The 18,439-nt window shown below is 38.7% G+C and overlaps 1 protein-coding gene and 1 pseudogene across 9 annotated transcripts in view; both read right to left on the reverse strand.

Annotated features, from left to right (window-relative positions):
* CFAP54 (cilia and flagella associated protein 54) overlaps nt 1-18,439 on the reverse strand; it is a 298,057-nt gene that overhangs the window by 139,072 nt on the left and 140,546 nt on the right. For all 9 annotated transcript variants that reach the window (XM_046646604.1, XM_046646603.1, XM_046646606.1 and 6 more), the window contains 3 exons: nt 8,923-9,146; nt 8,687-8,822; nt 5,055-5,160 (listed from right to left, as the gene is read on the reverse strand). In XM_046646604.1, the coding sequence (XP_046502560.1) occupies nt 5,055-5,160; nt 8,687-8,822; nt 8,923-9,146 (466 nt within the window). The remainder of the gene's footprint in view (nt 1-5,054; nt 5,161-8,686; nt 8,823-8,922; nt 9,147-18,439) is intronic.
* On the reverse strand, nt 12,833-13,346 carry LOC124230484 (translationally-controlled tumor protein-like; annotated as a pseudogene).

Below are 18,439 nucleotides of genomic sequence, written 5' to 3' on the forward strand. Positions count from 1 at the left end.
CTTCTCCAAATCCTACAGAGACCTTATCAAATTACATATGCATTATTAAATAGTTAGAGGGAGAATAGAATGCTTTCAAATAATGAGAACACCAAATGTTCCTAGGCACTGGGGCATTACAATATCTGTTCTGAAGAATTAAATGTTCAAGGATTATCACCAAATGCCAAAAGAAAATTTACGATGTTCTAAAGTGGTAATCCGGTGTGGAAACCATGGGGAATACACGTGGTCTTTTAAAAGAACTGCAAACATGTCATGGTGACATACATAAGATCCAACATGCTCATAAACATGTTAATGTTCTGAGTTCAGTATATTGAAAACAACTTAGCATCCTAAAAGTTTGCCAAATAAGCTCACAAGTGTGGGCCAAAATACGCTCCTAGTCACAGAGGTCCTGGAGTCTTATAAAGAGCTCTAAGTTGGATGCCAAGATTTTAATGATAATGGCTCAATGTAAAACCTATAATTAGTAACAGGATCATCTAAAAATTACCATGCCAACACAATAAGTCAGAATAAAGTATCTGTCTCCCCAAGACCACTGATACATAGCAAATTTTTTCTCGAGTGCTGTGAATTAAGGCAGAGTCTAAGCTGGAAGGGCCAAATGGTGAACAGGCCTGATAGCTCAGTGAAGCACACTTGGGTGGAGCAATCAAACAGACCAGAGTCTGAAGCACAGTTCCACTACTTACTAGTGACGTTTGATTTTCTCATCTGTAATGTAAGCATGACAATATCTACCTCCTAATACTATAAAATGTAAAGAAGCTAATGGTTATAAGGTGCTAAATAAAGTGCCTGGCTGAATTAATTATGACTGCCATTACAATATATTTTAGACTTTATCCATTCAAATATTCCCACTCTAATCATTGCTCAAACTGGCTGAACTTCCACCACTGTTGAGAATCAACCCAAAGGATCACTATTGCATGATTCCACCTCCCTTCCTTTCTGTCCCACCACTCTCCACCTTGCCTGTCCAAATGTAACTTTAACAACAGGCAACCCAAGTACTTTTCTGCCATATTGCACCCTTCATCAATAAGCATCTATCGGTGACACATGTCTAGAATTTTGCTAGGTATGTTTTTCCCATCCCTTAGATGCTACTCATCATTTTGATAGTAAGCATTTTTGATACATTTTCTCGCATTTCTTCCCAGCCTTGTTTAGGATGGAGGGTATAATATATATCACATTCTGAGTTACAGATCCCAAATTGGGGGATCTCCAGAGGTTTGACAGACAAGATCAAGAAAAGGAAAACACACCCAGGAAGAATCACACTCTTGATTGGGACTAGTCACATGTGATTGACCACAGGAAGGCAGTCCTCCCATTGTTTACTGAATATGATGGGATAATTTGATTTATCATTGGCAAGTTCATGGTCACCAACCTCACTCAGTGGTGCCCTCTACACTGCTCTGAAGCCCTTCTATCTTCCCTTCTCTCATTTTCCTCAGTGGCCAGTCCACTCTTTCCATCCCTCCTGAAATCTCCTACACTGTCAAGCTTGGCTATGCTCTCCACCCCCTGCTTTATTAAGAAAATCTCCAGCATGCAATGAGAACGCCTTCAACTTCTACCTTTACCACCTACAAACTTGCCTGCACTTGGGCCTATTGTCTGCTCCTTCCTTTCTGCCCTAGCAGCGGGGGTGTTCCATCCTCCTCTCTAAGGCTAATTCCCCTGGATCCCATTCTCTGCCTGGTTTCTCCTCAATTTCTTTGCCCTACCAAATATCTTTCTCTCCTGTCTCTAAGCACTCCCTCTCTACTGGCTCCTTCCATTTAATATAGGAAGAGGCTCCTTTTCTTCTATTAAAAACGGACAAACAAAACAAAGCCCCTGGAGCTCTCCTCAGCTCCACATTTCCTTCTAGCTGCCTCTGCCTCTCTCTCTCTTGTCTCTGCTAAGCTTTCTGAAAGGCTATTCTCTGTTCCACGACTCTGTGTGGGCACAGTTCAGCACAATCGCACCCACCGCTCAAAATACTTCTACTCCCCTCCCCACCATTTCTTTGAAGCTACTCTTGTTAAGGTCACAAAGTCACTTATTTGACAAATAGATAGTGAGTTCCTACTATGTATCAGACACTGACGAAGTTCATTTCAAAAATATCATTGAACAAAACAAGGATCCTTGCCCTTGGAGAGCTTATGTTGTATCAGAGGAGACAGACTAGTAATCAATAAATACGGTAAAGAACTAAGTTATACAATATGACAGACGGTGGTAAGTGATTCAGAAAAAAGAAAACATTTAGCAGAGTAAAGGGGAATTGGAGGAGGCAGGCAGGGTGCAGTTTTAAACAGAATGGTCAGAGTAAGCCTCCTGAAACAGAGGAGATGTACACAAAGACTTAAGGGAGGTGAGGGAGAAGCGTATCATACAGACGCCCGGATGCGCGAGGAGCATTCCAGGAAGGGGAAAACAGCTAGAGTAAGGCCTGAAGGAGAGGGTATCACAGCAAAAAGAGCAATGACAATGACCTCCCAAATACAATAGACAATCGGTCCTCGTCTTACATGACCTCTCTGACTGTTGACTGTCTCATCTTCCTCAATGTCTCTCTTGTCTCGGCCTTGTTTCTACCCATCATGTGCTGTACCTCTCAGCCCTTCGACCACTCCCAATCTCTTTCAGATTCTGCTCTTCCTCTGTTTGCTCCTGTGACAATCATGACAGCTCTTCACATATTCTGCCTCTTTATCCTCAGGGCACAAAGTAGGATCACACTTCCCTACCCCTTTTCACTTAGACGTGGTCATGTGACTTTGGCCAATGAAATGTCAGCAGAAGGGATAGTGTCACTTTCAAATAGCAGCTTTAAAAGCCAGTGCATAATTTATATATATCATGAATATAAAATTATAAAATATAAAAAAGAATATAAAATACATTCTTTTTCCTGCCTGAACAATGGAGACAATAACAAACCTACCTCATTAGGTGATTGTAAGCTAAAATTCACAATGCACTTATGAGTGCCTACCGTCCAATGCATAATAACAATTCTATTATTGGGCTGTTATGATAATTAAATGAGACAATCCATGTAGACCCTTTAGCATAAAGCCTCTAGTATGTGCATATGTAGTCTGGATTCAAAGGTTGTGCTCTTAACCATTTACAACATGCCTCTCAGTAAGGCTTCCTAGAGGGTAAATCAGTGTTCTGTTTCTTGCCTTGGAAACAATCATGGAAGCCTGTGTCAAGATGGAGATTCCATCAACCCACAATGAACAGCAGCTTAGCAGTCAACCTCATTTAACACAGTAGCACCGGGAAAAACCAGATTTGCCCTCACGTCAAGGCAATGGGATTTGGGGATGGCTTGTTACTGCTGCACGGCCTAGTTCATTTTGACTGATATGGCTTCCAAGGTGAGGCGATCCTCAGGTCTACACTCCGCAAAACCCTCCCTGGGTGACTTCATACAAGCCCCTGATTTCAACCACTACCAATATATTGATGACTGAAATACAAATCTCTGCTGAGTGCCTCACAAGTATATCCTACCATATACCAGCTCATTCCACTTAGCGATCATCCAGGGAACTCGAACGCAGTAACTCCCAGGTAACCTTCTCCTCTGATCTGCCCCTCCCTTCCATTTTCCTGTAGGGTGAAGACACCACATCCATCTAGCCACCCAAGCCAGAAATCAAGGCAACTTGGACTCCTCCCTTCCTCATCTACCCAGCACAGAACACAGTCCTGTGGGCTTCAGCCTTTCTCTCCCACCCGTCCACTCCTCTGTTCCCACCACCTAAGTCCAGGCCCTCATCCTGTCTGTAATACACAAGTCAGGAGGAGCTGCTCCCCTGTTTCCATGCGGTCTCCTTTCAATCGATTCCCCATACTGCTGCTGAAGGTTCTTTCAAGAACATAAATAGGATCATTTCACTTCCTTCTTTAAATCCTTTTAACTAGCTCCCCTCAGCTCTCCAGATAAATCTGAATCTCTTTATCCTGCCTTCTAAGACCCTTAATTATCTAACTCCTGCCAACCTTTCCAACCTCAGCTTTTGCCTTTCCTTTTACCTTAGCCCCACTAAATTACTTGCAGTCTCTCAAAAGCGATGCTAGTTGTTAACTATTATTGTTTACAGCAGCAGTAGTCATAATGTTACAGATCTTATCACTCTATCCTATAATCTCTGGTTTATTTATCAGTCTCCTTCAATGAGCTGTAAACTCCTAGATAACAAATCTTTAGTCTCATTCATCTTTGTTTTCTCAGTACCCAAGACAGCACTTAACAAGTGTTACTCAGTAAATGTTTGCTGAATGACTGAACAGCTGCCTGACTGACTCAAATGAATGAATGAATGAAAGATTACATACATACACACATACATACATAAAATGAATAGATAAATGAAAGGATCCTAACACTTCAAGGGGAAGACTTGCATTTCTTTCTTGTATGAGAAACACACACAAGAAAAGTGCAATTGAGAAAAGGCATTATTTCCATTTTCATCTTTTTCCATTTCCTCATTCCCTCTGGCTGCACTGCCAAAATATTCCAAGAGGGCTCATTAGCTAAAAGCAAAGGGGTCATGACCTTCCCAAATCTTCTCCTGCACTCTTGTTGAAAGACTGACAACTTCACCGTGTTAAAGCCAATATGAGAACAATCTGTATTGATTATGGAAGTGGAAGTTATCATGGGAGTCAAGACAGAACTAAGAAAATAGCAAAAGGTCAATCTGAAGAGTTCCCAAGAAAGATAAAAACAGGGAAACTGTACAAAACAGTCTTTTTCCATCTTTATTTTTTATCATTAATTTCCTTTCTCCTTCTTTTATTTGCCTTCTTTAATTTACAGATTAAATTAATAAAGACGTGCTTTAATTTCCCTTAAATGACAATTTTAGCAACATAAGACAGTAAAAATCAAATGGATTATTTTCAGTCAAATAAACCTGCAAAAGAGATTTTGCAAACATTTTAATTACGGGAGATTTGACATGCAGAACACAACAGCAAACCTTGCTTTAAAAGAATTTCAAGCTAAAATTGTTTCTGACCTGAATAGATAAGCTTTCTTAGGAAATCCGTGGAGTTCCATCTATCTGTCACTACAGGGGCTGGATTAATCTCGAGCTGCTTCCCAATGAAATTTCGGCAGGTTATCTTAAAAAGGAAAGATGAAAACAAATATTACTCAGGTATTTATAGCCAAAAATTTCGTTTACTTGAAATGTTTATCTTATTTCTCATTTGTCAAAAGAGTAGATACAAAAAGGATGCTATGAATAAATTGCTAGCAGAGCAGCCTTCAATCACGAGAACTTTAGAGAAAAAAGTGGCTACCTAATTTTTCGTATTTCTTTTATACAACACAGCTGGAAGAGCATTATGCACATTATGTAGAGCAATTAGAATTTGATTTTCTGATATTCTATAAACTTGCTAGTCTAAATATATCTTCCATTATGTAAGCGAAACATATTTAAAATATAGGCTGCTTTTCCAGTGGCAGATTTTTCTACCCTACTCCTAATTAGTGCAATTTAAACTTCCCTGGTGAGGTTTTTCAGAACTAACTTCTGTAGTATTTTAAAAATTTACTTTCCAACAGACAGTTGAGTCCTAAAATTGTAAAATAGCTGAAAACAACATTTTCAGCCAGAAGGAAATTCTTTTAAAAGGTCTAAGATGCTCTTCTTTCTGTTTCTCCACTCCCACTCCTTGAACGAACCTATTGCCCAAAATGGAGCCCCCCTTGAACCCCAGGCTGATGTAGATGCTGCTTCTTTATCGTCTCTTGCAGGTGCTTCCACAATGAGATGTAAACACATTCTAATAAAACGCAAATTCCTTCCTGCAGCCTAAGAGTGTCCTACTTGACCAGTCCTTCCCACCTCTCCAGCTTCATTAAACAATCTTTACTGAATATGTATCATGTGGCAGGCACTGCTCCAAGCTCAAGAATGATACGGCAGAGAACAAAGTAAACAAAAATTCCTATTCTTACGGAATTTATTTTAGTGGAAGTAGAGAGACAATAAACAAAATGGAGGAGTACATTATGGAGTGTATTAAAGAGTTATAAATGCTATAGAGAGAAATAGAGCAAACAGGAACATAATTTCAAACAGGGTGGTGGGGAAGGTCCTCACAGAGAATGTGACATTTAGCAAAGAGCGGAAAAAGGTGAGACAAAATCAATGTGGATATTTGGGGTAGAAGCATTCCAAGAAAGGGAACAGCAAATGCAAAGACCCTGAGGCCGGAAGTCTTAAAGAACAGAGCAACTGAAACCTGCAGAGGAGTAACAGGAGACGAGTTACTGGAGATCACAGGGGAATAAGTTATATGAGGCATTAAGCCCGCGATAAGGATGTTCACTTTAACTCTGAATCAGATGGGAAGCCACTGCAGCGTTTAAAGAGGAGGAATGACATGGTCTGACTTAGGTTTGTAAAGGGTCGTTCTATCTGCTGCATTGAGAACAGACTCTAGGCTGGAGGCAGGGGTTCAGGGACGCTGGAACCAAGAAAACCAATTAGGAAGTCATTGCATTAATCCAAGCAAATGTAACGAGGGCTTGGATCAGAGCAGCAGGGGTAGAGGCAGTGAGAAGTGGTCAGCTTCTGAATATATTTTGATATATTTGGTAACCAATTTGAAGAGGAGTGCAAAGGCAAGAGAGGAGTCAGGGATATCTCCAAGTTGTCTGATCCGAGCAGCTAGAGAAACAAGGTTGTCATCAATTGAAGTGGGGAAGACTTGACAGAACAGGCTTGTTTGAGATGTGCTAAATTTGAGAAGGGTATGAAACATCTAAGAGATGATATTGATTGGGCAGGAGATGGTTTTTTGATGAGTCAACTTGGTCAGGCTACACTATGAGGACGAAAGGGAGGGAGGCGACCATTTTGTAGCATTCACACACCTCATCCCAGTTATTCAATCCACCACTAATCTAGGTGCTACTGTGAAGGGATTTTGCACACACAAATTAAAGTTCCTAATAAACTGACTTTTAGCTAGAGAGTTTATCCTCGGTGGGCGTGACCTAATCAAGTGAATCCTTGACATGCTGGCGCTCTCCAGACTCCAAACTCCAAATAGCATCCAGGTTTACAACTGTTCTTTTCCCACTGGATCCTCCCTCATTGACTGTCTATGGATAACAGCTTCTGGCCACACCTGTAGGGTTCCTTCCTGCTCACCATCCTGACTGCCTACCCTACAGATTTTGGACTTGCTAAGCCAGCCCCAACAATCACATAAGCCAATTCTTGATAGATGGATAGATTGACTGATTGATTGATTGATAGGCAGATCTTTCTAGCTCTGCTCTTCTGATTAAACCCTGACTGATAGGGGCACAGAATTCAGGAGAAATATCTAGGCTGGAGATGCAATTTCGATAGTCATCATCATAAAGATAGTACTCAGAGCCACAGACTGAATTAACTCACCAAGGCAGAGCGTGTGGCTAGAGAAGACAGGAGGACCAAGAACAGAGTCTCGAGACACAGCAGCAGTAAGACATTGGGGAGAAGAGGAAGGAGCACCAAAGAACACTCAGAAGGAGCAGCCCCTAGGTTCACCCTCCCCCTTGTCTGCGACACTGCAGGATTCTGGTCTTCTTTCTGTCCCATCTCAGAACCCTCGTCCTTGTTCTTGCAGTGGGCAGGAATGCTCTTTCTCACTGTATGGCTGGCCTCTTCTCATCCAACGTTTCCATCTCCAGGAGGCCTTCCTGATCCCCTTACTAAAGTTCCACCTCCCTTCCCCGCCTATCTCTAGCTCGTTGACCTATTTTATTTTCTTAAGAGAACTTGGAATGATCATAAGTCTTTTTATTTATCTGTTTACATGTTTATTATCTGGTCCTTCCTCCACCCCTCTGAAATTAAACTCCAGAAAGCAAGAACTCAGACTGTATTCTCTCTACATAGAATATACAGGAGGCAAGAATATGCAGAGGCCATAAGGACCCTATGTGAGAAGAAGAAAATGGAGTCCTCGATGGGCGGCTGCAGCTCCACAAGCACAGACTGGGGTGGGGGACAGGGACTGGGTTTTAGCCCCGGTGTACGCCAGGGGCCCTTGGGCAGGACACAGACTGTACAAGTGTACACAGCGGCTCTGATAGGAGGTAGTCAATACATTTCTATTAAATTAATAAACGAGAGAATTTACTTATCTCTTTCCTCTACCCAGCTCAAAGCTGCACCATAACTTTCACAGGCCTTAGACACTTTTGCCTTTGTGGGCCCACGCCTCCATAAAAAATATTAAAAATTATATTTTATGATTAAGTTGGTATTAATACAAATATATTAATAGTAAAAATTAAAACATTTTCTTTGACCTAAAAGTTACATTTTTCTTCTTATTTAAAAAAAAATTAAAACATTGAGTGGGCCCCTAAAAAGTGTTGTGGCTCCAGACCCTGCCCCCACCGTGCCTAATGGATAAAGCAGCCTTGGTCTGAATATAAGTTTCTTGTGTACAAGGACTTAATGTTTTTTCACCTGTATCTGGAAAATGCTGGCACACGACAGGGTCTCAATAATGGTTGTTGATTTGGATGATAAATGCCTAGTGAAAATAACAACACTTACCTGATTCCTAAATCCTCATATTTTATATGTGTACTAATAAGAAATCACAACAGCATGAATAATAGGGCCAAGCTTACCTTCTCTTTGTATTCAGCCTCATATCTTACACAGGGCTGTTGGGTAATATCTGGGCCCTTGAACTTGGATATTCTTAGAAGAAGCTGGCGCTGTGCATACACAAGAAGTGGTGTCACTTGCTCCGTATATCTCTCACTAGACAGGGGTAAAAATACATTAAAAAGCAAACATTAGTTAAAACACATTTTTTTCCACGAAGCCTGTCACTTTTAATTGCCTTTACAGCGGTACTTACTGTGAAACTGTATTGAACTGAATGGCAAGTGATACCAACGTTTCCCATTTTTCCACTTGATACAAAACTTCCAGGGATTTTAATACAAAGTCATGGATCCACTTCAAATCAACCACATTCACATCATCCAAAGGATGCTCAAAAGTAAGGCTAGAACCACCATTATCATTTTTAATATTTCCATAGCAGCTTGGAACACTGAACTCTCCATTTTCTTCAATAATCTGCAAGTAGCACATTGAAGAAGAATTTGTATAATCTCAGATTTTACTACATTTTGTCTGAAAATTGAATGTGATAGATAAAAATATAACATGGAAGAGAACTGAACAGAAAAATATTAAAATGCTTTTATTATGCAAATCTAAGCTTGATAATGCTATCCAATAGAACTTTCTGTGATGATGGAAATGTGCTATATCTGGGCTGTTCAATATAGTAACCAATAAGCACATGTGGATACTGGGCTATTAAAGCATGACTAGTGCAACTGGATTTTTCTTTTTCTTTTTTGTTTTTTAGGAAGATTAGCCCTGAGCTAACATCTGCTGCCAATCCTCCTCTTTTTGCTGAGGAAGACTGGCCCTGAGCTAACATCCGTGCCCATCTTCCTCTACTTTATATGTGGGATGCCTACCACAGCATGGCTTGCCAAGAGGTGCCATTTTTGCACCCGGGATCCGAACCGGCCAATCCTGGGCCACTGAAGAGGAACGTGTGCACTTAACCGCTGCACCACTGAGCCGGTCCCAACTGGATTTTTAATTTTGTTTAATTTTAATTAATTTAAGCTTCAATCTAAATAGCCACATATGACTAGACATTACCATATTAGCACAGACTGAGGTCTGTATTTCTTGATAAACAGTTACCATCTATTTAAGTAAAGATATTCAACCAATAAGGTAAAGTTTTGAGGAAAAATACATTTTAGTATACACAAATAATTGTCTCCCTAATACATGGGTTACATTCATCAATTTGTAGAATAATAAGTCCCATTCCCTGACGTAAAGGTCAAACCTATGAGAGGGAAATCTGGAAAACCCTCTTTTTGCCTAAGTTAAAGAGTTACTCCACAACTAGTGTTCATTTCCCTTGAGTCTCTGATGCATTTGTGTATACTCCTAGAAATTCTTGAGGCAAAGCAAAGCCTCTTGGTTCCACCTCTGGCCTAAGCTGCAGCCCAATAGACCATTGGGTAACTCAAGTCCAGCCCCTCGTAACTGGAGTTCCATTAAAGGTAACCCAGGAATAGGGGAGGGAAGGTATTGACAAAACTAGAAGATAAACATCCCCTCTAACAAGATTCATCGTCCTTGAAGTTGGAAGAGACCGTGGAAGTCATCTGGCTGTGAAATGCCATATGCATACCTGAAGTCAGGCTGTGAAGGTGTGAATAATAGTATGACATATGTGACCTATGAGAATTTGCCTCCTTAGCACAGCGCCTGGCACGTGGGTCATGCTCAATAAAGGGTAGTTGCCATTTTACTGATGTTATGAGCTCCATCGCTGTGATCCACTAATTCCACAGTAAGATTTCCAGCAGCACAGATCTGCGTGAGGGAATATCTCCGTTCCCTTGAACTCAGGTTTCCAAGTGGAGGCACTCCTGACCTTTACTAAATCCTCTTGGTGAGTGTGGAAGAAATCAAACCAACCCACTCAACCCTTCCTGGGTGAATGCTCCATCAGAGCCTGCCTGCCTACAGGATCACACAGTCTTCTGTTGGACACTGATAAGTTTCCTGGGCCAGACCGAAGTAAGTTTTCCAGGCCCTCCCTGAAGAAGAGGGGTGTCTGCTATCAGTTAGTCATGCCTATGGCTATGTGGTAAGTTTCTTTCTGGGATGAAGGATAAGGAAGCCCTCTGTGGTTACTATATCTTCCAACAAAGCTTTCATCAACCACAAAGCTGACATTGTATCTCCAACTGTCTTATTCAGTACCCATCTCCCAATTAATTCCAACCCAAGAGAGGGAAAAAAAGAAAGAGCATTATCTATTCACTTCCTAATTTTGGTAACATTATCTAACAGCATTGACAAATAAACAGGACTGGCATTTGGGGATCAAAATAGTATATGGAGAGTGAGGTTTCTGGCATGGTCAAGAACAGAGTCCTTTTCTGTAAATTGTTGGTTGGATTTAAATGCTTCATCTGATTCCAGTTCAATTTATCTTTCTGGCAAGTATACCTCATAGGTGTTGCTCACCCTCCAATTAACTCATTAAAGATTGCAAAATCCTTATATTCTAATTTCAACATCTTGTCTTCATTTATTACCTGAATACTCTTATAAATAAAAATTTCACTTCAACTATTTGGTTATCCTCAGGTTTAGTTCATATAGGAAACTTAATCAGCTTTTTCTTTCTCAAGGAGCCCTGTTTCCTTTAGTGAGAAATGATTTTTAGAGAACAAAATCTGGGTGCTAGGGGTTGCCATTCCTTTTTGAGCCCTTTGAACTGCTTTGGCACCTTTGTAAAATATTCACCAAATGTATGGATCTATTTTTAGACTCTCTATTTATTCCATTGATATATTTCTTTCTTTACACAAATATCATACTCTCCTAATGACTATACTGCTACTAAGCCTTGAAATTAAGCAGTGAGGTCTCCAAATTTATTCTTTTAAAAGATTTTTTTTTTGGCAATTCACATTTCTTTGCTTTTGCTTACAAATTTTAGAATAAACCATCAATTTATACCCCCAAAAATGCCTGTTTGAATTTTCATTGGGATTGCACTCAAAGACCAAATTGGAAGCAAATGATATCTTAACAATTAACAATATTAAGCCTTCCAGTATAATATATCTCTCGATTTAGGTGTTCTTTAATTTTTTTCTGCAAGGTTTTATAATTGTCAGTGTAGAAATCTTGCATAGGTTTCATTAGATATATTCCTAGATATTTGATCTTTTAAATGGTAATATTTTTTAAATTTCATTTTCTAATTGTTTCCTGCTACTATATAGAAATATAACTTATCTTTGTATATTGACCTTGTATGATGCTACTTTATTTATTAGTTCTGGTAGTTGCTCTTTAGAGTCCTGAAGAGTTAGGATTTCTATGTAAAAACTCTTATTCTTCCTTTCCAATCTGTGTGCCTTTTGTTTTGTTATCTGTCTTCTGTACTTATCAAGATCTCTGGCATGATATTGAATATAAGCAGTATGAGCAGACATTCTTGCTTTGATCCCAATCTTAGAGAGAAGCTCACAATATTTCACCACTAAGTATGATGTTAGCCGTAGGTACTACTCTTCATCAAGTTGAGAAAGTTGTCTTATTCCTGGTTTGCTGAGAGTTTTTATTATCAATGAACATTGTTTTGTTTTTTTTTGTTTTTCATTTTTGTTTTTTACTTCCAACTGTATTAGCCTCTTTTTATTCTTTTGGTAATCTCTTCCAGAGTTAACTACGTCTATTTATCAGTGACAAAATGTATAAGCATACACTTCAAATGTTGGCACTGCTATAAACATGGTCTTTCCCTTTACTTCAATTTACGATTAAGACTTGCGATTCTTGTTTTTTATATTCCAGTCCCAGTTCAGATAGCTGTAGAAGTTATCTCAAGACAGTCTTAAGCTTATTCCTAGAGGTCTACAACCTGGCTCTAGCTGCTCCAGGGACACTATAAGATGAATTCAGTTTAAATACATATTAAACTAAGAGGCATTTTCTCAAATGAATTTAAACGCACTTTATCTTTAGACAACCATGACACGTTTGTCTTAGAAACAATGCCTCCACTCCAAATAAATCAAAGTCAAAATAAATGAAGAGCTCAAGATGACATCAGTCTCACATGTCTAAGTCCTGGTGTTGTGTGGATGAAAAGCAGCAGCCAGTTATGATGAAAAGTGATAGAGCCAAAGTAATTGCCAAATTTGTTAACATTTTTCCATTTCTAAACCATTCTTAAAGAAAATCATATAAGGGGTCACACCATCTTCACAGTAATCCAGCAAAGCAACCATGTCATCTAGACTCACATTTCTACCAATAACGAACCGGTAGTTTTGCAATTAGCAAGGAAGTGCTAGATTTGTTCTACAGCCTCTGTCATGAAAGGTTTTACTCCTTCTGGTCTCTGTTCTTCAAGTTTGCCTTTGACTGATTTCCTGTAATATTCATTTTACTTCTTGTAGGCTTCTTTTGTGAAGTGGGTTTTCTACAAGTGATGGTTCATGACAATATCAACACCTGTGATTACTGTGCTTTTAGTACCTTCACCTTGGGTACTGAAAGCACAGTAAAGCAGAGTACATTTCCATCAATGTTACCTTCTGTCCTATTGACCATCTTCCCTTCCACCTCCGGGAACAGCCCATTCGCGATCTCCAGGATGTTATACGTGTTGTGGAACATCTCATCATGGCTGACGAGGTCCAGGTAAATAATCATGATGGTGTCTGGAGAGAGATGATAGCTGCCCTGGCTTAGCAGGAGCCAGGAGCTCAGAGGGAGAGAAGCGCTCAAGGGGAGGCAGAGCAGGTGGAAAAAGGGATATGGAATTCTGTAAACACTTTTGCTATACCTATTTCAATGGCCATTTGATTTTTCTCCTTGATCATTTAATATGTTGAGTTATGTTGATCTTCAAATGTTAACTTCATATTTCTGGAATAAACCCCACTTGATCATCATTTGTATAGTTGTATATATTATATACATCATTTGCATATTTTATATATTGCTGGGATTGATATGCTAATATTTCATTAAGGAGTTTTGTGTCTACATTCAGGAGAGAGATTCGTTCACACTTTTCTTTCTGATATGTCTGTCAGCTTAATGCTGACCTCATTTCTAAAAAAACTTTGGTATAGAATTCCACAGGGAAATATTCCAGTTCTGGGTCTTCTTTTTATGTCAAGGTTTCTGATTACAAATTCAATTTCTTTCACATATTTAGGGCACTTCATTTTTTCTATCACTTCTTGTGTCAGATTTGTAAGTTGTGCTTTCTAATAAACATGTCCATTTCATCAAAGTTATCAAATTCATTTGTAAAAATTGATCCTAACATTCCCTTATTTTTCTTTTACTATCTATAGAATCTGTAGTTATATTCCTCTTTCATTACTAATATCAGTAACTTGTGCTTTTCTCACTTTTGTTCTTCATCAATATTTCTAGGATTTTGCCAATTTTAATAATCTTTTCAAAAGATTAATTTATTGACGTTAATGTTCTCTGTTTTTGCTCTATGTCTGATTTATTTCTGCTCATATCACTTCCTTCATTTCTTATTATTTCCTTCATTCTTTTTACTTACTGTGGATTAGGCACTTCTTTTTCTTGCTCCTTGAGATAGACACTTAGTTAACGGGTGTTGTATCTTTCTTCTTTTTTATTAAATATTTAAAGTTATAAAGTTCCCTCTAAGCACTGGTTTATTTGCCTGCCACAAATTTTGATACATTAGCATCAGTTTGAAATATTTTTAAATTTCTCTTGTGTTTTCTTCTTTGACTCATGGATTACTTAGAACTGTGTTATTTAATTTCCAGATATTTGGAGAGTTTTCTTCCTAAATCATAGTAATGTGTTTATAACATAGTGGTCAGAGAACATACTCTTTAAGATTTCAGTCTTTTAAATTTTATTATGACTTATCTTTTGACTGTGTACGTGATCCATCTTGATGAACACACTGTGTGTACTTGTGCTCTGTTTCCGACCTATGTGAGTATACTGCACCTCAGTTCTGACACTAACCCCCCAGAGTTAGGGTTAGACTCCATAGATTTAAGGATTCAGTCCTCCACAAGAGTGCCCTCACTTCAGATGCAACCCACAAGTCTCAGGGCCACCTGCACTTCTGACCAACTAGCTATAAATTCAGAGGTTTCCAAAGCCCCCTGAGGTTCAATCATTGGCGGGAACTCACTGAGAACACTATACTCATGGTTACAGTTTTACTATAAAGGATACAACTCAGAAGCAACCAAATGGAAGAGGTGAGAGGGCAAGGTCTAGAAGGGTCCAGAATGAAGAGCTTCCATGCCCGCTCTCCATGGAGTCAGGGCACAACATCCACCCAACACATCAATGTGCTCACCAACCAGAAAGCTCTTCAAGCTTTGGGTGTCCACAGTATGCTTTGAATCTCTGTTATTAGATGTATACATATTTATGACTAGTTTGACTTCCTGAGTAATCAAGCCTCTTCTCATTATAAAATGTCCCTCTTTACCTCTCAAAATACTTCTTGATTTGAAGACTATTTTATCTAATATTAATATAGCCTCACCAGCTTTTTCTATGCTTACCATTTTCATGGTATGTCTCTTTCCACTCTTCTGTTTTAAATCTATCTGTTTCTTTATATTCAGAGCACTTCTTTTATGGATAAGCATACACGTCTTTCTTTTTATCCAGTCAGACAATCTCAGCCTTTTAATTGGGGTGTTTAATCCACTTATGTTTAATGTAGTTATTGATATTGATTGATACTGATATTGCTATTGACTGGGTTAGATTTATTATTTGTTATTTGTTTTCTATTTGTCCCATACATTTTTGTTCCTCTGTTACTTTTTTCCTGTCTTTTTTAGTTAATTGACTATTATTTAGTCTTCCGTTTTACTGCATTGGATTTTTAGCTATACCTCTTTTCTTGGTAGTTAAGGATTCTTAAATGAATCCTTAACTTATCACATTCCACTCAATATTCCACAGTTAATGTTGTACCACTCTATATTTATATAAAATGTAATAACTTATGACAGTTTAATTTCATTTACCCTCCTAGTCTCTTGTACTATTGTTGTCATATGTTTTACATCTAGAAATGTTAGAAACCCCATGACACAACGTGTTTGTGTGTTTACTAATTTTCAATGTGTTTAGGTTATATTATATTTGCATTTTTTTCAATTTTATTTCATGCTTTAAAGCACAGTGTGGTAGGTTTAAAATGGCTCCAGGGGCTGACCCCATGGCCAAGTGATTTAAGTTCCACACGCTCTGCTTTCACAGCCAGGGATTCACGGGTTCAGATCCTGGGTGCAGACCTACTCTACTCATCAGCCATGCTGTGGAGGCATCCCACACACAAAGTAGAGGAAGATTGGCACAAATGTTAGCTCAGAGCTAAACTTCCTCAAGCAAAAAAAGAGTAGGATTGGCAACGGATGTTAGCTCAGGGTGAATCTTCCTCACAAAAAAATTAAATAAATAAAATGGCTGCAAATTCTATCAGATCTGGAGTAACAGAACACGGACAGATAAAGTGGTGAAATAAAGGTCAACCGACAAGCTATAAGATCTCTCTTGGGGTCTGTTTTTTTCTCTGTCAAAAAGATGGCTATGAAGATGAACATAGATGCAAAAATTCTCAACAAAATTTTGGCAACCCAAATTCAGCAATACATCAAAAGAATCATACATCATGATCAAGTGGGATTTATACCAGGGACACAGGGATGGTTCAACATCCGCAAATCAATCAATGTGATATACCACATCAACAAATTGAGGAATAAAAACGACATGATCATCTCAATAGATGCAGAGAAAGCATTTGACAAGATCCAACATTCATTTATGATAAAAACTCTTAACAAAATGGGGATAGAAAGAAATTACCTCAACATAATAAAGGCCATATATGATAAAACCACAGCCAACATCATACTCAAAGGGTGAAAACTGAATGCCATCCCCCTGAGAACAGGAACAAGACAAGGATGCCCACTATCACCACTCTTATTCAACATAGCACTGGATGTTTTGGCCAGAGCAATTAGGCAAGAGAAAGGAATAAAAGGAATCCAAATAGGGAGTGAAGAAGTGAAACTCTCGCAGTGTGCAGACGACATGATCTTACATATAGAAAACCCCTAAGAATTTATTGGAAAACTAATAGAAATAATTAACAACTACAGTAAACTTGCAGGGCACACAATGAACTTACAAAAATCAGCTGCTTTTCTATACTCCAATAACGAACTTACAGAAAGAGAATTCAAGAATACAATTCCATTTGCAATCACAACAAAAAGAATAAAGTACCTAGGAATAAATTTAACCAAGGAGGTGAAGGACTTATACAATGAAAATTATAAGACATTACTGAAAGAAACTGATAATGACATAAAGAGATTCTATGCACATGGATTGGAAGAATAAACATAGTTAAAATGTCTATACTACCCAAAGCAATCTACAGATTCAATGCAATCTCTATCAGAATCCCAATGACATTCTTCATGGAAATAGAGCAAAGAATACTAAAATTCATATGGGGCAACCAAAGACCCCGAATTGCTCAGGTAATCCTGAGAAAAAAGAACAAACCTGGAGGTATCACAATCCCTGACTTCAAAATGTACTACAAAGCCATAGTGCTCAAAAGGGCATGGTACTGGTACAAAAACAGGCACACAGATCAATGGAACAAAACTGAAAGCCCAGAAATAAAACTGCACATCCACAGACAGCTAATCTTCGACAAAGGTGCCAAGAACATACAACGGAGAAAAGACAGTCTCTTCAATAAATGGTGTCGGCAAAACTGGACAGCCACATGCAAAAGAATGAAGGCAGACCATTATCTTATGCCATACACAAAAATAAACTCAGAATGGATCAAAGACTTGAAGATAAGTCCTGAAACTATAAAACTCCTGGAAGATAATATAGGTGGTACACTCTTTGACATGAACTAAAAAGGATCTTTTCAAATACCATGTCTTCTCAGACAAGCGAAACAAAAGAAAAAATAAACAAGTGGGAGTTCATCAGACTAAAGAGCTTCTGAAAGGCAAAAGAAACTAGAATCAAAACAAAGAGACAATCCATCAATTGGGGAGAAAATATTTGCAAGTCATATATCTGACAAGGGGTTAATCTCCATAATATATAAGGAACTCACACAACCAAACAACAAGAAAACAAACCCAATCAAAAAATGGGCAGAGGATATGAACAGACATTTTTCCAAAGAAGATATACAGATGGCCAATAAACACATGAAAAGATGCTCAAAATCACTAATCATCAGGGCAATGCAAATGAAAACTACAATAAGATACCACCTTACGCCTGTTAAAATGGCTATAATCAATAAGACTAAAAATAACAAATGTTGGAGAGGGTGTGGAGAAAAGGGAACCCTCACACTCTGCTGGTGGGAATGCAAACTGATGCAGCCACTATGGAAAACAGTATGGAGATTCCTCAAAAAACTAAAAGTAGAAATACCATATGACCCAGCCATCCCACTACTGGGTATCTACCCAAACAACTTGACATCAAGAATCCAAAGCAACATATGAACCCCTATGCTCATTGCAGCACTATTCACGATAGCCAAGACATGGAAACAATTCATCAACTGACGATTGGATAAAGAAGATGTGGTGTATATATGCAACGGAATACTACTCAGCCATAAAAAAAGACAAATTCATCCCATTTGCAATAACACGGAAGGACCTGGAGGGAATTATGCTAAGTGAAATAAGCCAGACTGAGAAAGACAAACACCA

Source organism: Equus quagga, chromosome 19 (assembly GCF_021613505.1).
Source record: "Equus quagga isolate Etosha38 chromosome 19, UCLA_HA_Equagga_1.0, whole genome shotgun sequence".
Classification (NCBI taxonomy): Eukaryota; Metazoa; Chordata; class Mammalia; order Perissodactyla; family Equidae; genus Equus; species Equus quagga.